Raw genomic sequence first — 23,519 nt, forward strand, 5'->3', positions numbered from 1 at the left:
ATTCTGCAAGCTGGAAAGCATTATAGAAAAGTAAGTTATTATCACCAAACACCATAATGTTTTCTTAAATCATGTAGCCATTTTTTCTTTTTAATTTTCTGCCAAGAAAGCCACTGGAGGAAAAACGAACTGTCTACTTGGATATTTACGGCACCCATACAGTATGGTTAAGTGGCTGGTATCTACTTCTGGCTCTTCAGTTTACGGCTCCAGTTACATTTGGATGTAAACGAAAACCAATAATCATTGCACAAGTTTTCGCGCCCCTTTGGGAGAATGGACATCATAGTAAAGGCCGTACTGTTCTTGAGGTTTATTAAATTGGAACATTAGCAAATATCTGTCAAACGCTTACAGGGTCCCAGGTGCTCAAAGGAGCAAAGAGGATCTCCCTCAAGCACACAGGACCAAGAGCACCATCCTGTGGGAAAAGGGACACAATGTTTCCTTACAAACCCTTCCTCCTAAAACTTGGGTATGAATGAGGTTAAAAAATCATTTGGGGACAAGAGCTTTAAAACTAGCTCCTATTGAGTGCCTACTGGGTACTGGATGTTGTACACAAGCTCTCTTTTGATCTCACGCTAACCCTCTTGTAGGTGGGTGGTATCATCCTTATAATATAAGCTAGAGGCTGGCCCCGTGGCTGAGTGGTTAAGTTCGCACACTCCGCTTTGGCGGCCCAGGGTTTCACTGGTTCGGATCCTGGGTGAGGACCTAGCACTGCTCATCAGGCCATGCTGAGGTGGTGTCCCACATAAAAGAACTAGAAGGATCTACAACTAGAATATACACCTATGCACTGGGGGGCTTTGCGGAGAAGAAGACGAAGAAAAAAAAAGATTGGCAACAGATGTTAGCTCAGATGCCAACCTTTAAAAAAAGAAAAAAGCATAAGCTGAGATGGGCACTAATTTGTCCAAGAAACACCAAGATCCACTCATTCTAAAGCCTAAGCTTTTTCACATTTCCACACAAATTTGGAGGGAAGGAATCAAAGAACCTCTTAGTAGAGATGAAATTTTTTAAAGTTGAGATATAACTGACATAGAACATTATATTAGTGTCAGGTGTACACACAATGATCCGAAATTTGTCTATATTGTGAAATGAGCACCACAGTAAGTCTAGTTAACATCCATCAACTCACGTAATTACAAATTCTTTTTTCCTTGTGATGAGAACTTTAAAATCTACTCTCTCAGCACCTTTCAAATATACAACACAGATGAAATTTAATTAAATTCTGATGTTCCCTTTGTGATCAGTTTGGTTTATAAATACAGGTCGATCGCGTCTTTGCTTCCCTCCTGTTCCGTCATGGCATGCGAACTTGCCTTTGCCCTTCTCACGTGGATCCTCAAATCCCCCAAGTGAATTTATCCAGCAGTCAGGAGGGAAGGGCATATTCACCAGCCACTGAGATTTTCAAGGAGGAATTCCTCCGGGGCAGGCATCTAAGGAAGGGACACACAAGGTCCCCATTCAGCACTGGAAATCCCAATAAGGCAAATCCTGATGAAACTTCGCTCAGCACCAGCACACAAGCAGCTCACCAACCCGAGCACATTAGACTCGAAGCTGGACAATTCCAGTGCCGGCATCCTGGCGCTCTGGCCTGCAATTTAACCCACCAAATCCAATTTACTCCGCCTGACCTCATTCTCACACCCAACACTAGCAAAGCTGGCAGCCACTTACAAACCTTCAAAGAAATTTGGGGAAACTTACAAGACCCACCTGGGCCGAATTGGCAGCATTTCTGCAGAGGCGGCACCAGACCTAGGTAGACAACATGCCGGGAAGAAATCAGCTCGCAGCAGGAAAGGGTTAAGTAAGGGTGTCACTGGTGCCACCTGACCCTGAGTCAGTTCCTAGTAAAAAGAAAGCATGCTGGCCTGGTGTGTTCCTCTGCTAAAATTTTAAGGTGTTTTTGCTTTTCGTTCATAGTATTTTTCTCCCTGAGGGAAAACGTTATTTTATACTCAGCCAACTGAATACTCATCTCGACTGATGGAATTATTAAAGCCTAAATATTTACACAGAAAAAAAGAAGAGAAAAGAGAAACTGTACAGTCTGAATCATTTCTTCTGACAGGTCTTGTAAACAGTTTTTTTTTTAAAAAAAGAACCAACCTTTAATTTTATTATGAGCATTCAGAACATAATGTCTAGCAGCAGTGCATTCGTAAGCAAACCAGGAAACAATTGGAGACTGTGATAAAAATGATAAGAATGCCTCTCCTCCTCACAAAATGGCTGGGAATTGAAAGGCAATCTCAGAGAGCGAGCTGGGCCTTGATATGTCGAAAAGAACGTAAGGAACAACCCACATGACTATCAACTGACAACTGGATAAACAAAATGTGATATATTCATACACGAGAATATTATCCAGCCATGAAAAAGAATGATTACTGCCCCATGCTGCACCACGGAAGCACCTGGAATTCAGCATTCCAAGTCAAAGGAGTCAGGCACAAAAGGCCACACAGTGTATGATTGATCTATTTATATAAAATGGCCAGAACAGATAAATCTATAGAACAAAGTAGATGAGTCATTTCCTAGGGTTGGAGTCTAGGTAGGGAACTGAGCGATGATACCTATTAGGTAAGGTTTTTTGGGGGGATAGTGAAAATGTTCTAAAATTGATAGTTCTGATGGATGCACAGGTCTGTAAATATACTCAAAGTCATTGAATTGTATACTTTAAATGGGTGAATTGGATGGTATGTGAATTATACTTCAATAAAGCTGTTTAAAAAAAAGAATATTAGGAATATTTCTTCCCAGCTTTTCGGAGATATAATTGACATACAACATTGTGTAAGTTTAAGGTGTACAATGTGATGATTTGATACACGTATATAGTGAGAAATGCTTCCCACAATAAGGTGAGTTAACACATCCCTCACCTCACATAATTACCATTTTGTGGTGGGGGTGGTGAGAACATTTAAGAGCTCTTAGCAACTTTCAAGTACACAATACGCTATTGTTAACTAGAGTCACCATGCTGTACATTCCATCCCCAGAACTCATTCATCTTAGAGCTGGAAGTTTGCACCCTTTGACCAACATCTCCCCATTTCCCCACCTCCAGCCCGTGCTAACCATCGATCTACTATGTTTCTATGAGTTCAGCTTTTCTAGATTCCACATACAAGTGCTATCATACAGCATCCCTCTTTCTCTGACTTATTTCACTTAATAATGATGCTCTCAAGGTCCATCCAGAACATGAGGACTCTTAAGAATTTTACATGTTTAAATGGAAGGTGGTGGGAACTTTCCATGGCTAGATGGTGACTGCCATAACATGTTAAAACCTACTCTGAGTATGAAAAACGGGGACCTGCACAGGACGCTGAACTCAGCTGTAGCAGGATGGCCCTTCAGCAGCCGCTGCCTCTGCCAAGAGAGCTGTCTGGACACCAAGAGACTTTCAGGGAAAGGTTACACAGTGACAGGAATGGAGACAATTTAAGGAGCTGACCAAAGGGAAGAAGACATAGCTTTTGGAAAGAACGAGGGCGGTCTCACTTCTCTAGAGGCCAATGGGAAAGATGGATTAGATCTGACTAGCTGGACAATCTGGAACCTCTGCCAGAACTAAAGGCTGGGAAGGGAACCGGGAAAGAAGAGGGGACGGTCAGGTAGAGAGAGCAGGTCAAAGCAATGCAGCCCAGCGCCAGCCCTGCTGGTTGAGAGCCCAACTCTGCACTCGGGACACCTGCTCACATGAGGGGAGCCGGGAAGAAAAGCCCACCGCCAGGATGCCCATGGCCGGAGACCTCAGTAGGTAAGTGGGCTCAGAGGAGGTGTGTAACTGGCAGCTCGACTGACAGCCCCCAGTGTGTGGCAGGTATGTTTGAAGATCTCTCTGTGGTTTCCAAGGGGAGGTTTCCTTTCAAGAATTTGCCTCATGAGGGGTTTCCTAAGAAAACTCACAGTATGGGGAACAATTTTAGGTAGTGGTTGCTGAGCACATATTATCTGTCAGGCTCTGCACTAAGAACTTGACCACCGTCAACTCATTGAATCCTCTGAGAGATTAGAATTACTGTATTCCGCATTTTGGAGATAGGCAAACTGAGGCTCAGAGAGTATCACTTGACCCACGATCACAAGCTGGTACTTGGGCAGTCTCACTTCAGAGCGCCTGGCCAGGATGCAAGAGCACTAGGCTATGGGCTCTTATTATGAAAAGTGACGAGGATATTTAGAAAAAGTCTGGTTTTCACCCCTTCTTCCCAGACTCACAAGTATTTGTTGCTCAGAGTTGCCTGGTAACATGACAAATGCTGTTGGTGTGCGGTGGAGCTAAGAGACTCTCTCCAGTGTGGTTTTCGAGCGACAGTTGCACACATCTGCTTCCCTTCACCCACGTGGGTCCAGCCTCTTTGTTCGTAATTGCCCATTATAGGTGCATTCACAACCAGGGTGGACCCAGGACCTGGCATTCGGTGTGAGGGTACAGGCAGCTGGGATGAGACCAGCTTCAGCGAGGGGGAAAGCAACATCCACCTAACATACCCTAAGCGGCAGTTCCAGGCGAAAGTGGAAGCTCAGCTCCCAAACTACTCTCGCCATCACCACTGGCAAATTGGAGTGTTGAGAATGCAGGAGCCCAAGGGGCAAGCTGTCTGTCTGGGACAGGACTATAGCTGACTTGTGCAAAGGAATCCTGCCCGACTCAGCAGCTACCTCTGGTGACAGAGGTATCCCGTGAGAGCCTCCCTCAGTTATTCCACCCTAACGGGCTGGAAATCCCTGAGAGCAGGTCACGTTTCCAGCCCCTCAGTGCTGTCTGCAGCTCTGACAGGTTCCACGCTTCCTTAGAAAACTAGGAGTGTCCGTGGGTGTGTTTAAATATGTACACACACTCAATTCCGCCTTCTCCTCCCACTGAAGAGGAAGAAGGAGCCTGTGTAAATAATCCCAGATAGTGGATAAATTAGACATATGTCTATTAACTATTGTGATTTTTAAAAGAAATTATATATAGTGCTAGGTGATGAAGAGATGCTTGTGGAATTGAATTGATCTTCTTAATTTTGATGTTATTAAGGATAATATTAAGTTAACTACATGCTTGTTGAATGAATGACTCTCACTGGAGAGAACTGGGCCAGGCAGGAAGCCAGAGGCTTCTCCCCATGAGAGACGCGGTTTTCTGTGGCTAATCTCCAGGCTGGTTAAAACTCCGTGTGACTGCATCCCATACGTACACCTGCGTGTGCTTTTCTGCTGCATTTTTAAACTGAAAACTCCCAGACAGACACAGGAGGCCAAGCAAACCCCTACAACCTCACACCTCCTGTGAGAGCTTAATAAAATGTAACTTCACTTATCGATGTACTGGGCAAAGATCTGTCGCATGTGTCGGCTCTGGCCCGGCACCCCAATCTAGATCTAAGATCGCGCATTGGACTTTCCATGCTCAGACTTCTCATGCCAGCTCTCACTCCTCTCCAGGGCTCCCCTTCCCAGGGGCTGCTCCCGGCCCCAGGAGGACCAGAGCAGCTGTGGGTTCTGCATCAGTACAGCTACCCCTAAATTCTCCACCATTTGGGGGCTCCCAGGAACTAGAGGACTCCTGCCCTCTGATTCTGCAACTTTCCTATCTTGTTCTCAAAACTGTGAAATGTCAGCAGCTCAGGAAGCAAGCAGGCAAGCTTGTGCAGAAGATTCTTGCTAACAGGCAGCCCAGCCTTTTCTGAACCCAGCCCTGGAGCAGGGCTGGACCAGAGCACAGAGCGGGGGATCTTTCCGTAAATACCCACTTGACCCCGTCACAAGGGCTGCCACTGGGATTACAAGGAGCAGTTCCAGAGTCACTGCCTGAGTTCAAATGCCACCCCCACCTCTTCCCAGGCAGGTGCCTTAGCTTCCTCATCCATAAAATAGGGACTGATGTACCGCTTGCCTCATGGGACTGAATGAGACGACCCATATAAAGCTTACAGCAGAACGCCCGGTACAGCCACACATGATGAGCCTGCGAGATACACTAGCTCTTGGTATTATCATTATTTTCTCACTCCCGTTTAAGCAAAAACAAAAGAAAACATCTCTTAACAGCTCTAATGACAACTGCAGAGTCAAAATAAACCTCTTAGAAGGCTATGTGTGTCCCACTTGCTTTATCCACAATTCTGGGTAAAGAGTTGAGTCACATGGCAGACAGAATGACATCTAGTTTACACAGCTCAACCAAGCAGGGGCAACATCATGTTTTATTTAGTTAGGTTCAGACAAGAAAGAGACTGAAGGCTTACAGGATATCATGCCTAGTGTGGCCAGCATTGACATCCACTGTGAAGAAAACCTCACACACTCCAAGTAAGTCAGGGGTTGGGGGAGGAGAGGGGGCCGGCCCTCGGGGGGCAGCAGATGCAAAGGACTGTGGAATCCGAGGGTCCCACTTAGAAGGCCACAGCAGCTTCAGCAGGGACCCTGCACGTCCAGCCCGACGAGTGGTACGGACACTAACCAGACACCCCAGCTGATCCCCACTGTTCTCCAATGTCTCTCAGAGCAGGAAACGCGCTGCCCAGACAGGAGGGAGCAGCCCAGCTCCACAGGGTCTGCTGTGGATGGACCGTGGCTGGGGGTGGCGGGGGGGAGCGGGGTGGGGGGGTGGGTACGAGGAGGGCTGCTGGCCTGGGGCTCCTGCCACTGAGATCCTGGGGCAGGAGAAGTGGGATGGGACGTTCATCTCACTGTGAAAAGAGCCAGTGGCCAGAAAGGGCAAAGGAGAGAAGCAAGCACGTATGAGGGCCCACCACGTGCTGTACACGCACAGCCACTGTGCAAGATGGCCCCTGTGATCCCATTTTAAAGATGAAGAAGTTGAGGCTCTTGGTGGGCCAGTGAGATTATACCCAATTTCCCACACCATAGAGGTGGGTTAAATACTGGGAGGGCCTTACACTGGGATACCATGTAGCTATTTTAGAGGATAATACGTTGTTAACATTTCCCCACGTCTTTAAATATACATTGAGTGAAAAAAGCAGCACGCATGAGATGATTCCATTATTTTAACGAAATAATTATATATATCAAAGAAAAAGATAGACTAATCTTGAAAGATCTATAATAAAATTTAACAGTGGAAGGATTACCAGTGACTTGTAATATTTCTTTTTGCTTATCTGAATTTTCACATTTAAAAAAATAACCTGTATTTAATATGTATTACTTGTCAATTAAGTTTTGTTTTGTTTCCTTCTGTTTTAAAAGAAGCTGGCTCTAAAAAGCTTACTAGCCTAAGATCACACAGCTTGTGACCGGTGGAGCTGAAGTGTGAACCCATTTGTATCCAGAGCCAAGAGGAAGCCTTTTCTGTCCCACCACGGCACCCTTGCCCAGAAAGCAGCTGCTGTTGGCTCAGAGGCTGCTGCTCCGTCAAGCCGTCAGGACCGCGGGTTCTGCATTCCAGAGTAATTGTGGGGTGGCTGTGGAGCGCCTGGGAAACCCAGCTTTGTGCTAAGGAAGCACGGTCCTTGCTCAGAAATGGTTATCTGCAGCTCCTCACGGGGAAGGCTGGCTCTCCCTGAGGACTCTTCTTGAACTGCCTCTGCCCACCAGAGGGTAGAAGACGTGCCTGCCTTGATGGGACACCTTGCAGGAGGCACCAGGGACCTGGCGGTCCCACCACAGCAGACTAGACATCGGAAGCCCACCTCTAAGTGGGTGATGTCCAAGAGACAAGGGTGACAGGACGACAACAGGCAGCGAATGTCCACACACAGCCTGATTTGGCCCCCAGTGTGCAGAAGTGCTTGTAGCGAGCAGGGGGAGGGGTGCCCAGCTCCTCCAAGCATCCCACATGAGGGCACACGCCAAGAGCTGTGATGGGCAGAACCGGCAAGGGGGTGAACTGACCTGGGTTCGAATCCCAGCTTCTCTACTTATCAACACCTTGGGGAAGGTGTGGAACTTCTGTAGGCCTCAGTGTGCTCCCCTCTAAAGGGAATAAAAATACCTCACGGGGCAGTTTATTCTAAAAGACCAATGTATGTCAGTGCCTCGCTGACACAGGTCTTCAGAACATGACCACTCACCTCGTGGAATTCCGCTTAGCAAGCAATGAGTAACTACAGCCTCCTTGTTAGATGACAGTGCCTTTTCATTTTATTCTGCCTTCAAGCAATCAAAATTCCTTATATGGGTCCCTCACTTTACGGTTTACAGAAGGCTTACATGTTATCTCATGGAAGCCTCACACACTCTGATCCCCATTTGAGAGAGGAGGGACCCAAGGCTCCGAGCCACGATCACAAGCTAGTAAGGAGCAGAGCATGTCTCTGGGCCGCCGGCGCCCTGGCCAACACCCTTTCTTCAGCTCCTTGTTTTGGGTTCCCGTTCAGACCACGGTCTGACTCACTCTTTCCTGACACAAAACTCAACTGTCCTCTCTCCAGAGTTAGAACAAGTACTCACTGTAGGAGTCATGCTCAAGTTCCTCCTCTTCCAAGAAAACAGTCTCTCAACAAACATTGCAGACGCGTTCCTAGGGAAGGCTCCTTGCTAGGCTCTGAGGAACAGCAAAGGAAGTGAATCTGGCCTATGGCCTCTGTCGTCTGCCTTCTGCTCGGAAGGGCAGCAGCAGACCCTGCCCCCTCTCATTCCCTGCCTTCTGAACCCGGGAGAGCAGAGGCTGAGCAGTCGCCTGGCCGTGCTGGGCTCTGCTATGAATTTGCTGTAGGCAGGCTCCCCTCACACCTGCCACCGTATAGAACAGCTATGAAAGGGCTCCTTCGACCCATCAAGCCGAGCTACTTCTCGCCGGGGCAGCCCATCCCCTCGCAGGGAGCTGAACGGTGCCCCCCCAAATTCATGTCCACCCAGAACCTCACAATGTGACCTTATTTAGAAATAGTATCTTCGCATACATCATCAGTTAAGGATGTCAAGATGGAATCATCCTGGAGTTAGGGTGGGCGCTGAATTCACTGACTGGTGTCCTTATAAGAGGAAAGGACACAGAGAGACAACAGAGAAGAAGGCCATGTAAAGACAGACGCAGAGACTGGAGTGATGCAGCTACAAGCCAAGGAACACCAAGGATTGCCAGGAGCCAAGAGATGTTGGAAGCGGCAAGGAAGGATTTTTCCTGGAGCCTTCAGAGGGAGCGGGGCCCTGCTGACACCTTGATTTCAGACTTCCAGCCTCCAGAACAGTGAGAGAATAAATTTCTGTTGTTTTGAGCCACGCTGTTGGTGGGAATGTTTTACAGCGTCCCTAGGAAACCTCCACCTCTTTCCTAAAGTCTCTTTCCAGTGAGGGGAGGGAGGGGGCGATCTGGCCCTTCCTGAGTGCTCAGCCTGCCTCACGCTGTCACCTTGCCGTAGGCCCTGAGTCAGATGAAGCCAGAGCTGTCCTCCATCTAAAGCTTAAGCTTGGAGCGTGTATACTCGCACACGCACACACCCCCCCCCCCCCCCACCCCACTTTCAACTTCTAAGAATAATGTGCTGCCAATAAAGGGCTCCAACTCCATCTCGGAATTGGCCGACTCCCGGGGGAGGTTTCCTTGCGGTTTGGGCTGAGATTTCTTTATTCTCTGGCACTGCTAAGTGGCAGTGTGCACCGTCTCTGCCCGGGTACTGGTGCTACCCTGAGGGCACTGCAGCTGAGGGGCCCCTGGCCTGGCGGAGCCTCAGAGGGACTGAGCAAGCGCTCTCCCACCCGCTCTGGGCTCACCGATGCGGCTGGACCTGGAGCCTTGGCTCCCCCGTGGCTTTCAACACTCAAGGGTATTTTTATTAAAGGCCTCCCGAGTGTTAATAAAATGTACAACTGCTCCCCCAGCACATGTCTCCCCGTGTCCCCTGCCTCTGGGGGAGAGCTGCTAACAATGACCTTCTCACTTTCAGCAGCCACCTCCAGCGCTGGCAGATGGCACCAGGAGTGGGAGCCACAGGAGTCTGGGAGCATGTTCTCATCCTGGCTTTGTCACCAATTTTCTTGAAAATTCACCACCCCTCTCCTGCTAAAGGAGGGGTGGGCAGGGCAGATGGTCTGTTACGTCCTTTCCAGTGCTGACATTCCAAGATGACGGCTTCTTTCTATACCAGAGGGAAGCACGTGTGCTTGTCGCCATGCTCGTTGGTCCTACCTCCATCCTACGTGCATCGGCAGCACTGCGCCCCCGTGCTGCAGAGATGCTGGGAGTGGTGAGGACGACAGGCCCCGGTCAGTGAGGCAAGCACAAGGACAGCAGGAAAGCAGAGCGGAGAAGGAACACCAGTGTGGGCAGCGGCCGGAGGAGGTGAAGCCGAGGAGTCTGAGGACGAGCTGGATGGCCAGGCAGGAAAGGCAGAGGCAGAGCCAGGCAACAAGGAGGTCTGAGAAGATGCCGAGTCGGGGTTGCGGGGGGCGGTGGTTGGTGGTGCAGGGGAGGTGGTCAGCTCGGGGCCAGATGGTGAAGGGAGTTTGCAGTCTCTCCTGGAGGCCGCAGGGAGCTGGGGCTGCACAGGCAGAGGGGGGCGGTGCTCCAATCTGGCTTTCCTTAGGAAGCGTCATCTGGACCCACAGTGTAGGGTGTCCTGGGGCCTCCAGAACCACCACCTTGCACTTTCAGCCGGCTCAGAGAAGGCTGCCAGCAGGTTTCCCATCGTCAGTTGGAGCGAGAAATGTTGGGGGCTGGTCTCCTCTCTCTGCTGCCCTGGGGTGATAACCAGCAATATCAGGAATACAGTTTCAAGGTGGGCCCAGAGCTCTGCAACCGTGTGATCTTCCCGCTTCATAATCCTGAGCACAGACCTCAGGCTCAAGACTCCTAGGCGGAGAGCTCTGCTGCTTACCAGCTGCTTTGTCTTGGATCTGTTCCTTGACCTCTCTCAGACTCAGTATCTTCACCTCTAAAATGGGCCCATTACTGACTGCGACGAGAGGCGTTTCACATGTTAGAAAACGAGTTGGTAACTGTAAAAATATCTAGCACAGTGCCTGGCTTAATCCAAACGCTCCATACATGTGAGCTTCCCCTCCTTATGTCACAAATTTGGGGTAGAAACTGAGATAAACTGTTGTTGGAGCCCAGGCAGGAGGTGGGGAGGAGGCCCCACAGAGGAGCAGCTGGGCCGGTGGGTGGATGGTGGGCGGTGGGTGGTATGATGGGAATGTTCGGGGTTTTGTCAGTTTGTCTACACAACCACTCAATTTTCCTGCAGCCAGAAGCAGGAACGCTCATGCCGGCAAACCGGTGTCGACTTGGGCAACAGCCTGACGTCAGCGGAATTGGCCAGGCTGCCGGAGCCTTGGCAGCTGAGCGCCGAGCACAGCAGCCTCATCAACACAGTATTGAAAGTACTCCCAAGACTCCGGTGTTTCTTAGCAACTGCCCTATTTGGGGGAACACTGAGTGCCACAGGGAAGCTGGCTTGGAAACATGTGCAAGACAAGCAGCACCCCCAATCAACACGCAGTGTGCCCCCTGCAGCCCAGCTCCTTCATGCCAGCTGCCATCTCCCAGGGCAATGTGACCAGACTGGAAGACCTCCAGGAGGCAATCAGCTACCCTACAGGTCTCTAGGCAGCTTCCAGAACCAAAAGCTTGCAGAGAGGCCCCGGTTATCCTTTCGGCCCCCAGGCAAAGCCCAGTTACCATCTGTTATTCTTCAAACCATCTGAGCAGCTGACAGGCCACAAAGGAAAAAAAGAGACACTAACAAAACACGCCAGGCCCTTAACACTCAGACCCAGGGCTGGGCACAGAGGGCATCTTCGATACACAAAACACCCCCAAAAGGAGTCCAGGATACACAGGTCTTCTGTGGAAGTCTGCAACCAACCAAGGTGTTCTAGAAAGTTCCAGGATACAAATGCTTGCTGGACTTTTGTTCTTTCTACACTTGGACAGAGGACACCTCATTTTACCTCCACAAAATTTATTTTGGAGAATTAAAGAATTCCACCAGGGCCAGGCTTCTTGGCACAGGCAGTCGATCTCAGATATGTATTATTAATACGAACATTTTCCTGTCGTGATTGCACACCCAATTTAAAATGAATTATCCAATTAAATTAAGAAGGTGATGCATTCAACTTCCAGGAATATATTGCCAATGACTCTGTCTTGCCTGTCTCCCCTAAACCCCTTCCAATTAAGTAAAGACTGATCAGTACATTGTGAGGATAAGCTGGGATGTTGCTGTGGAGACGGGAGGATTTTTCATCATATCACCATTTCAATCTCCTGATGAGAAGGGAGCTGGCAGAGCGTTCAGCCTCCCCCCAGGATGAATGCTCACCGCCAACAACAACAAGGACAAAAGCTCTGCTGGATGGAAAAGGATGAGGGATTGTGTAAGCTTCCACATCTCCTTCTGCAGCAACCCAGTCTATGGCTTCGGCTTCCCATGAGCAGAAGACAGTTGCCCTGTGTAGGCAAGTGGCAGACTCCACCATCTTCCTCCTCCCCGCCCCCACCCGGGCAGTTCTAGAGAGGGGCATGCAGGCCCTGATCTGAGGCAGTGATAGCGCCAACTCAGCCAGCAGAGAGAAATCGATGGGTGGTAACTGGCCAAAAATATCACAGCTGTGGTGTCAGACTGTGACACGGTCAACACCAGGAAGAGTAAGAAGAGACAAAGATTTTATTTCTCAAATGCAAATCTGATCCTGGCACTCTCTACCTTACACTCCTTCATGAGCTCTCCGTTGCCCTCACATTAAAGTTCCAACTCTTAGGCATGATACACCCCATGTTCCATTCCTCCCTCACTCTTCCAACCTCATCTCTCCCCCATTCCCTAAATAAATACTCCGTGCTTGAAAAAGTCAAACTCTTTCACATCTCCCTGCGTTGGCACATGCTGTTCCCTTTCCTAGCACACCCTTCCCTGTTTTCAGCTTGGTAAACTCCTTCTCACTCCTCTGGACCCAGGTCAGGTGCCCTGAGCTCTGGTGGCCTTCTCTCCACCTTTCCTTCCCTCCCTCTCTTTCCTGGGAGATACTGGTAGCATGGCCAAGCTAGCACTTTACACAACATGCTCTATTCCAGTTGGTTTGCATGTCTGTCTCCCCCACCAGCTGCTGTGCCACTCAAGGGGACGGAGTATGTTTTCAAAGGAATGGCTGAACGACAGGAGAAAAGGCAGAGGTGAAGAACCGGGCATGTCCTCTGGAGATGGATGTATACCTGGACCCCACCCAGAACTTACTCAAGACGTGAATATATGCTGTGAATCCCAGCCATTCCTCAAGCCCCTCAGACTTGGGCCCATGCGTGGGCAGATCCTGAGGCCAGTTACAGGCACGCTCTGGGCACAGACCCCTCGCTTCTCCACCCTAAGATGAAAGACTTAAAAACCAAGTCTGTCCGACATTAAAGAGTGAAAAACAGTTGTTAAACTTGCTAATAAATAAAATCCCTGAAAGAGATCTTTATTATTACATCAGGTTATAAAGAACCTTCTGGAAGTCTCAGTTTAAATCTAAGGGAAAAAAAGAAACTCTACCCCAAAATTCAAACCATCAGGACTATAATGAACAAACCCACCTCCACAGGCTTACAGCGAGACTGAGGAGAACGGGTGACTGTGGACCGCCCAAGCAGGAGCCAGGTCTCTGTCAGCTCCGGTTTGTGCCCTCACGGGCCCAAACACAGGCATCCTCCCACTGCCTGCACATTTCCAAGCGGAACAGGGGCTTCAGTCCAAGCCTGGGGAATAAAACGTGCCGCATCCTGGACTGGGCATCTGTCCTTTCTTGGGATTCTGACTGTGTTTGCCCAGCAGCCTCCTCCAAAGCTGTAAGCGGGGAAGCAGGTCGTTGGCAGTGCTGGGTCGCAAAACCCAGACCCTCCAGCCTTCCCTCAGGTGTTTGAAATGGGGATGCACAGAAACGCAGGTGGAGTAGGGAACCTCAGCCATTGCTAATCCAGCATCGGAAGCATCAGGGCGGCTTTTCTTCCCATCTAAGTCATTCATTAAAATCGTCTGCTCTTCCGGCACAGGGAACTGCTGAATTCCCAAAGACTCTGAATCCCTCCAAGGCAGGTCTCCTCTTCCTCACCTTTGCTCCCACCTTGGGGACCCAGCGCAGTGCCTGGCACACGGTGGCCACACCCTGGCGTGCCTGTCATACAATCAGGTTTCATACCTGCTGTTGAAGCCAGTTGCCATGCATGTCACTGGGAACAGTTTTCCTTTAGGATTTGTTGGAATCAAACCATCACCTCCAAGGCTCTCCCTTTGTAATTTTGAAAATTATAAATGAAAATTCAAAATTCCACACAAAAGCCCAGCAGTGTCTGAAATACGTGTCCGTGTCACGGGTAGAAGTATGACACCCACAAGGAATGTTGAAGTCCTAACCCCCAGCACCTGTGAACGTGACCTTATTTGGGAGCAGGGTCTTTTCAGATATAACCTATTTAAGATAGGGTCATTAAGATGGTCCCCAATCCAATAGACCTAGTGACCTTATAACAGGGAAACTTGGACACAGACACACAGGGAGAACGCTGGGTGATGACAGAGGCAGAGGCTGGAGTGATGCAGCCATAAGCCAAGAACACCAAGGATTGATGGCTACCACCAGAAGATAGGAAGAGGCCAGGAAGAAATCTACCCAGACTCTCAGAGGGAGCCTGGCCCCGCTGATACTGGATTTCAAACTTCTGGCCTCCTGAACTGTGAGAATAACTGTCTGCTGTTCGAAGCCACCCACTTTGTGGTTATCTGTTCCAACAGCCCTAGAAAACTGCTACAGTACCAGAAGCAAAAGGCAGTGCCTTTTTGGTTAAGTTTAGCATTTAATGTCCAATTTTTATATTAGTGATTGGTGTTTGGGGAGCATCCGCTTTCTTATGTTAGCCATTTGCTCATTCATTTCGCATTTACTGAGCAACTAATGTGTGTCCGATCCTGTGCAAGGTACCAGAGCAACAAAAGGCGGGGGGGGGGGGGGGGGGGGGTGGGGGGGGGAGGGGGGGGGAGCCAGGAGACCACGGGGAAGACAATTTTATGAGGAAGCCAGCTAGATGAAATGGGGCCCGGGAAAGGCGGAGGCTGGCTCCAGCCGGGGATGCACAGAGAAGTGTGTGCTTTGATTCAGAGGGGCAAGGAAGAGGCATTTAAATATTAAAGCATCTTAGTAGTTCAACTTTCAGAACAGTCTAAATAAAGAAAAATATGGAACATGGTAAAGAAATTGCAGTTGTCCTCCTTTAGTCCTTAGACAGCATGACAATGTGCTCCTGAGAGCTCAGAGGTGAAAAGAGCTGTTCTGCCTCTGTGTGGGCTTGTGCAGGAAGGCAGCACAAACGGCCTAATTTCCTCCTTTGCACCTGTCTGAACACTTTTAATTAGCGATAATGAAAATATCATCTGTGTTACTACTCTGGCTAATACTCTGTAGCACCTAAGGTGTTTGGGGGCACTGTTCTCAGTACTGATCATGGGTTAATTCAACCAATCCCCACCACAACCCCACGGTGTGGACTCTGCTATTGTACCCATTTTACAGAAAAGGAATGTGAGACCCAGAGAGATTAGGCAAAGCACCCACAGTCACAAAGCTGGATTCAAGCCTAGACGATTCACCCTGCGGTTCATGCTATTAACCACCTCGCTATAATAATGGGGTGATTCAGCGGGGGGGGGGGGGGGGGGGCATTTTTGGAGGAACAGTGATTCAAGTGCCTCAGCCCCAAGCTGACACCATTAGCCTGTACGTCGTTCCTCTCCTCTGACGCCTTCTGCAAAGTTTTATACACATTTTCCACTTTTTTTTCTCTGCCCATTTCCAAGATTCTGGAATGAGCTAAAAATATAACATATAACTTATAAAAATAATGGTATTCTCATGCTTGTCCAATCTGGCAGGAAAACTTCCCTATTAGGACAAACCAAGGGATGTGTGGTTTCAGCCAAGAGTGAAGAGATGAAAGCTAGTAAGGGACAGAAAAGACAACAGGAAAGAAGAACACAGCTGTCCAGGTGGGGAGGCACCTAATTTATGCCCCCCAGGCAGAGCAGGCTCTGGGTAAGTATCAGTGGGCTTACCCTGATACTTTCATGTTCAACTTGAACAATGGTTCAATTTATACATCTGATCACATAGTAACACTGGCCAAAGTGAAAGAAGCGTTCATTGTAAAACGTAAAACATGGTATAATTTTTGTAACCTTCTTTTGCCATGTCTCTTCCTCTTCCTCCCTCTCTCTCCCTCCCCTCCCCATCCCCCTCTTGCCCTCCAACTCCTCTCTCTTCTCCTTCATCCTCATCTCCCCTCTTCTTTTCACTTAAAATTACATTAGGAGTCTAACGGTCACTCTTACTCACCACTTGAGGACATTTCCTGAGAAAGATTCAAATGGCCGTGTGTACATGCACGTGTACTGTGTATACACACATGTATATTGTCTAAGCACATACATGTATTGTGTGGACGTGCATGGGTGTGATGGACACAAGTCAAAGGACGTACGTAGGGCATCTTCTGGTGGCGAAGCCTGCAGGAGACACTGGACAAGAGCTGCTCCTGCCCTGTTAGTGCCAGCTGGCTCGTCAAGGTGACATGGCCAGACCTCAAGCTCAGCCTCAGCAAGAGAGGGAAAGGAGAACAACCACAGCGAGCAGGCCACACTGGCGACTCGCACCTTTGGCCTTGGGCTCAACCTGACACCCAGCATACACCAGATTTTTTAGTACTGAAGCACTTGATAATAAACAAAAATTTATAAGGTTGCAATCCCTTTGTGCCGGCTGAATGCCTACCTGGAACTCAAGCGTTCAGCTGCCTGATTGCCCACCTGGAACTCAGGTGTTCAGAGGCAAAGGAAACGAACAGCCCAGAAGGGAGGGTGTGTGCCTTTGGGCCAGGAACTAGGCAGCCTGGCTCTGTGGCTTCCTGGCTGCAAGAGCTGGGCAGGTTTTTCAACAAAGCGCCCACGTCCTCATCTGACAAAGGAGGAGAGGCCAGCAGGACTGTCTCATGGGGCTGCTGTGGTTTAAAGGAGGGTAGGAAGTGTTCGGCAGACCCAGAAAGTTCCAAACGTGCTGGGTGACTGCAGGCTCTGAAACTCTTTCCCTAGAGATTTGAAAAATCCGCTCACAGGGGACCAGGTGTGGTCTGAGCAGCGATGGCTTTGCCAGTCTTTTGAGGAGTGTGTCCAGCCCACGACCTCCCTTTGGGCTGAGGACACACAGTCAACTCCAACACCCAGGCCCCATGAAGAGGGAAAACCAAGTCACAGACACTGAGGCAGGACTCTTTTTCTCTGATACCTTGATTTAAAACAATGAAATTTTTTTCTTTTTGTCTCAAAGCCATGCTTTTAGGCACCCTGCCAGCAGGCAAGATGACTGTTTTCCTTCAGAGGGCTCCAATTCCCATTGTGTAACTTACAACCTGGGGAAAATGCAAAACAATAAACCATCTGCGAGGCAGCATCAGACAGTGCAATTTGCAAGAAGTGCTTTTACATCTTCGCAGCACTCTGCATTAAGCCAGGATTAATTAATTGTTACATTAAAGGAAAGCACCTTTAACATTTCAATGACATAATCATACGCAATTACGATCATATAAAGGAACACTTTATAATTAATGATGCCACCACTTCCTGAAATGTGTAATCCTTCTGTCTCGAATTCCAAAGAGGTTGGCAGAAGGAAGGCGCTTAAATACAGATCAGGAACTAATATTTAAATCAGTGTTTAATTCACCTTTCAATATGAGCAGTGAAACCAGAACAGAAGCTTACCCTCATTAGGACTATAAGTTTTTATGTCTATGAGGCTAAAGATTCAGCAACAACAGATCCACACAGAAATGGTCAATAATCACAGGCCTGAAACAATTACCCCTAAATGGCAATAATTTTGCCCTAGGAGGCACAGGAACTGCTTTTCCAGAAATGCATTAAAATTCATCCCACTGTCCTGGCTTTGGCAACTATGCTGTGTTACCACTTCACAAAGCCCTCTGACTCATCTCGGCGACTTAAAAAGGAAAACGGGTTTTTTTTTTTTTTAATTAGGGAAGTTTCCCACAGAGTAGGAAACCCCAGGTACCAGGCATTGTTCTTAGTGCTTAACAGGTAACAGCTCGTTTGGTCTTCCCAACACCCCCAAGATGATACCATCGTGAGCCCCATTTGAGAAACGAGGACACTGAGGCACTCAATCATCACATAACTTACCCAAGCTACCACTCCCCAGGGAAGGCCCGTTTGAGGGAACTACAAACCAGATGGGATCAAAAGACTTTCTAGATTTTCACATTCCTTCTGTCACTCAAGCAACTAACCATGAGGCAAGCCCCAGAACCTCCCTACAGCTAATTTCTGTGGTTGGCAAAGTTCTGCAGCAACTACAGAGGAAAAGGCAGAGGGAAGAAAACTGGACCCAGAGTAACACCCAAAGGGCTTCCAGGAAACAACAAAAAAAACCTCTCTGCATAAACAGCCTCTATTGGATTTTCGAATTCGCTTCACAGTAACACTGTGACCTGCTGTCCGAACGAACTGTGCAGGTGGTGCTCCACTGGCCCCAACAGCTGCCTGGAAGGCAGGCAGGGGTTTACCTTGTCGTAATAGTATCGCAGGGCTCTGCTCAGCTTATCGTAGTTCATGTTCGTTTTGTTTTTTCGGAGTCCCCACAGTTTGGCCACTTCTTCTGCTTTGAGGAGCTTGAATTCACCATCGTTGGAGGTCCAGCAGATCAGGTGCTCATGTTTCTGGTCCAGCAGCAACTGTAACAGGAACTGCCACAGGGTGATTGCACTCTCCATGCCTGGGGAGGAAGGGGGCCAGGGCAGAGCCGTCAGTGCAGATGGCAAGGCAGCAGGAGGGCCTTTGGGAGGAGGGCCTCAGCTCCCCTCCGGCCTCCCCCCGACCAGTGCACCTAATCAAGCTGCTTTCCCGTCCACCTCCGCAGCCCCCTCTGAATCAGGTGCCTTCTGGCTGCATTTTCGTAAACGGCCACAATTCGGAAATACAGGGAAGCCCTGGAATCCTTGTATGGGCCACACACATCCCTGCAGGTGACAGGATTGCATGGGGACTAACGTGAAAAAATGACGAAGAAAACATAGAATTAGTCCCCATTCAAAGGATTCCACACAGCACATTACATCTGTTTCTGCCCATCCTACAACTCCTCTATGGTCAGTCTCTAGTCCATTATCTATTGTGAAAAGCAGGACCCCACAATAAGCACAGGGCAGTTTCCCAACCTCATACATTTGAGGATTGTCATGGCAATGGGTCCTGATTCTAAAAATATTAGTAATAATAATCATAATTTGTTTGTCTTATCAATATTCGTTAAATTCAGAAAGAAGAGGCGGTTGGGCTGGCCTCAAAAGTGCAATGCAGATCAATGTCATCACTGCATACGTGCAGCACCCAGGGTTTTGATCTGGGCAGGATGGGGGTGAGATTCCAGTGCCGGGCTGAGGGGGCCAGGGACCAGAGGATGGAGGACTGCCTTCTGGAATAGAGAGAAGCTTCAGAGCCAAGCTGTGAGGCGGGGACAAGGCCAGAGAGAACTAGGATCTTCCCCTGAGATAGCAAGGAGGAGACGCTGAAGTCCCAGGGGGCAGCCAGGGGTGACCGGAACAAGGGGGCAGTGAGAAAGATGCTGGACTCCGGGAGACCCGGAAGCCAGAATAAGTGCCTGGGAGAGTTATTTGTACCAATCTTTTTATCAACTCCACAACTCCTCTCATGCATTCCTCTTAAAGGGGCAGCTTTCAGACTGACAAATTACTTTTCTCGCTTTCCACACGGGAATAGATGTGAAAATACCTAGCCATGCAGCAAATATTCATTTCCTTATTTCCTTTCACATGTTTAGCCAAAAGAACACATTTTATTGTTTCTCTGAGCAATGTGGGCTTCTCAGTTAAAGGAAAGCAGATTAGGAATGTTGTCCAAATACCCACAGGGCATTTTATTTATGGCTCTTTAAAGGAGATATTCTTTAGAGAAATCAATCTTCCCCACAATGGCCACTCAATCTGCAAGAGAGTAAATCATTCCACTGTTGGATCAAAACCGCCTTCGCATCTCGTGAGTCTTGTAAACACAACTGCTGTGATACGCAGCAGCGTGCCGGCGCCAACTGCTAATACGAACCACCCTTCCGATTACTGGAGGATGAGCCGCAAGCTTTCTTCTCACATTGGCACTAAGAATTGCTAACAGTTGTCTCAAATTCTTTGGTGTTTTCTTGGCCAAATACTTCAGAGTAACCTTTAAAATATCTTTGAAACTTTAAGTGGATGTGCAGAGGAACCTGCTCCAAAGGGCAGCCAGCTGCCAGTGGGTTTGGAGGTCTGGATGGAAGGCACTGCTGGGCCCGTGGTGCGCCGGCCAGGTAGGAAAGTGGTCAGCCACCTGCACCTCCCCCACCTCTAACTGACACGAACCATCATGTCAAACATCTCTGTGTATTTTACAATTAGTGCTTCTACCAACCAGGACTCCTCAGAGCTTCCTGTGCTTCCCGGAATCCCTTTCCATGCCGTTCCAACCCCATCTAGCAGAGCCATGTTCTCCAGGCAGAACTTATGAGGACCCATGTGGCAGACTGGATTAATGCTCTCAATCCTTCAGTACCTCCCTCGCTCAAGTGATCGCGCAGTAGTGCACTAGAGGGGAGGGAGTATTTTTTTCCCCTCCCCTGTGAAATGTGGACTTGGCCGTGTGATTTGATTTGGCCGATGGAATGCTGAGGAGAAGGGACAACGTGCCAACTCTGAGCCAAGGTCTAAGAGGCTTCACACGTTTGTACTTTCTCTCTTGTGTTCCTCTTACTGCTGTGAAGGGGCTGCCCCAAAATGAGCCAAGCTGAGCTCAACCCAAAGCCTGGAGGCAAGTCCTACAACCCACAGTCTGAAGCAGCATCCGGAAGCCAACCCGTGAGAAAAATAAATGCTGCTGTGAGCCAGTGACTGTAGGGGCAGTTTGTTACGCAGCATCGTTACAGCACAAGTTGACTATTTCAATACCCAATGTTTTTGCTTAAAAAAATTCTCTCTTTCTAGGATGCCAATATCCTTACACTATAGAGCCTGCATTCACAACCCTGAGGTGTGTCTGGACACAGAAAAGTACACTATGAGATGCAGGAGGATTGGCTGCTCATGTCTTTACTCAGAGGACTGCAAGTACGCCACGTGATGACCACGGGTGCTGTGGCCATGGCCTAACACAGGGTAGATGACGGAAAGGGGGAAAGAAAAGGGAGACGTAAAGGATTAGAAACAGAAAAGGCAGAGGAGCAAATGGTGGGGATGAAGACCCCCGGATCAGGGGCCTCCTAGACTCCTGGAGGAGAGGAACGGGGCCAAGGGATGGCACAGAGCTGTGAAGTGGGACTCACAGAGTCGCCCCCAACAAACTCTCAGACTCCAGCAGAGTGTGAGTGGCCACTGGGTGGGCTGTGGAACATTCCCTTCCTGCCCCCTCACTTCTCCCACGCTGAGGCGTCACAGCCAGGCTACAGCTGAGGACTGGAGGATTACTCAGAAGGCTTAAGTGTGAGTAACACAGCTCCCCCGGAGGTGACTAAGGCATCAAGCCACTCCTGCCTAAAGCGCGTCAAACCCAGTGCTGAGCGCCTCATTCTCCTCTTCTCCACCTCTCCTCGGCCACTCCTCTATCCTGCTTGGTCCACCAGTTCCAGCGATGGTGCAGTCACACAAATCTTTACTGATGGAAATCCCAGGCACACATTACTCAGAGATGAGTTCCTCTCAAAAACATTTCTCTGTGAGCTTATAATCACACCTACAAACATCTGTCACCCGCTTCTACACTCAGCAGGAGTAATTCTGGGATACAGTGGTCCCCCAAGGGGGCTCTGGACCCTCCCACCATCTTGGCCAGAGCCATCAGTGTGATTAAAATGTGTGAGTCCATGGGGGGCTGTGGGGACCGGGGGTCGGGGGGGGGGGGGGGCAGCGATGAGCCACCAGAGGACATCACTGCTGTGGATCTCTCCGTTCGAGAGCACTCACTGTGTTTCATTATGATAAAGTCCCATCATTTACACAACTGTTTTCACATACAATCACGCTTCCTGTTCTTTCACACCTCTGCCAGCCACAAATTTTGCCCCATCTGGGACATTGGAAAAGGAAAAAATTCTAACACTGTGACAGGGGAGCACACCCTTCGGACAACCACCAACACTTAACATACTAGCAAATTCATCCAAATGAAATTCAAGTGTTTTTTTTTTTTCCTAAATTAATTCCTTCACGCCTAGAATCCTTAATGAAGTCCTATATCTTAACGTCCTGGTACAATAAAGTCCAACTTATCTGGTTGCCTTTATAACGAATGTGAGTAATTCAGACAGCATACTGTTAAATAAAAAGTTCAAGAAAGTGTTGATACTTGAGATTTATGTCTGATACATTATTATGCAAATGGAGGCCTGATTTGCGTTAAAATGTTTCATCAGCCTAACCTCATTTAACCAATTTCCCACAACTCTCGGCTTAAAATACATAGAACACATGAAAGAAATGCTATAAATCTTTTAAAAATATTCCCCAAATCGAAATTTTTGCTAATTAGAAAATGTTTCTCTTTCCCCTTCCCCTGGCCAGACCTCATTTTGAATGTATGAAATGTAATCAGTTATTCTAACGCCATTCTTTATGCAAAATCAGACTCTGCACTTTTATATTTAGGAGGATCAGCCCACTTTAAAGGCATCAGTGCTCTTACAGGAAGAGGTGCCCCCGAGCATTCGATACTTTCTGTACTCCACTGACCTCGCCTCAGTCTTGCCGCCTGCAACGGACGGTCTCTCACCATTTCTACTGGAGCCAAAAAGACAACAGTCACAGTGGCTGGCGAGACCGACTTCCAGACCTCTCCAGAGAACAAAGCTTCTTGCTATTTGCCCCAACTGCTTCTTTTCCTTTGTACTTTATAGGCTGGCCATACCTCCCCACAGTGGAGTACAGTACTTACACTATTTAAAGTCTGCCAAATTTGAATAATACGCAAACCTCCTTTTAAAGGAGCAGGGGAAAAAAATTACTAGGCCCCCAGTGTTGACAAACTATTTTCAACATTCAAATCAAATTTTTTCATTCAAATTTTTATTTTTTCTCCCTTCAAGATAAACAACAAAAACGGATATAAACTCCTCAAGGTTTATAATTCTTATATAACGAAAAGATGAAATTGACGAGTAAAATAGATTCCTCTCCCCCATTCAAATTAACAACTAATTTTACCTATGACAGACGATGTCTTGTTGAAAGGCATCCCACACTCAACGAAAAGGTTAAGGCAATGACTAAGGCAATGTAGGTTCTTTTGAGTAAGATGTGTTTATATTACAAAACACTATAAAGACCCAATTTCCTCCCCACTTCTTTCAATTTTCCTTTGCTGAGGAAGATGGGCCCTCAGCTAACATCTGTGCCCATCTTCTTCCATTTTATGTGGGATGCCGCCACAGCATGGCTGGACAAGCAGCGCTAGGTCCACAAGCGACATCCGAACTGGCGAACCCCAGGCTAC

The 23,519-nt window shown here is 48.4% G+C and overlaps 1 protein-coding gene and 1 long non-coding RNA gene across 3 annotated transcripts in view; one reads left to right on the top strand and one right to left on the bottom strand.

Annotated features, from left to right (window-relative positions):
- ELK3 (ETS transcription factor ELK3) overlaps positions 1-23,519 on the bottom strand; it is a 66,302-nt gene that overhangs the window by 20,411 nt on the left and 22,372 nt on the right. The window contains exon 2 of the mRNA XM_046646728.1: positions 18,554-18,762. Within this exon, the coding sequence (XP_046502684.1) occupies positions 18,554-18,760 (207 nt within the window). The 5' untranslated portion in view covers positions 18,761-18,762. The remainder of the gene's footprint in view (positions 1-18,553; positions 18,763-23,519) is intronic.
- LOC124230564 (uncharacterized) lies at positions 8,133-14,953 on the top strand. Of its 2 annotated transcripts, none has more exons than XR_006886213.1 (3): positions 8,133-9,193; positions 9,891-10,721; positions 11,190-14,953. It is a non-coding gene; the product is annotated as an uncharacterized LOC124230564 (long non-coding RNA). The 2 variants fall into 2 exon arrangements; XR_006886214.1 differs by having other exon boundaries at positions 9,891-10,359.

Source organism: Equus quagga, chromosome 19 (genome assembly GCF_021613505.1).
Source record: "Equus quagga isolate Etosha38 chromosome 19, UCLA_HA_Equagga_1.0, whole genome shotgun sequence".
Lineage (NCBI taxonomy): Eukaryota > Metazoa > Chordata > Mammalia > Perissodactyla > Equidae > Equus > Equus quagga.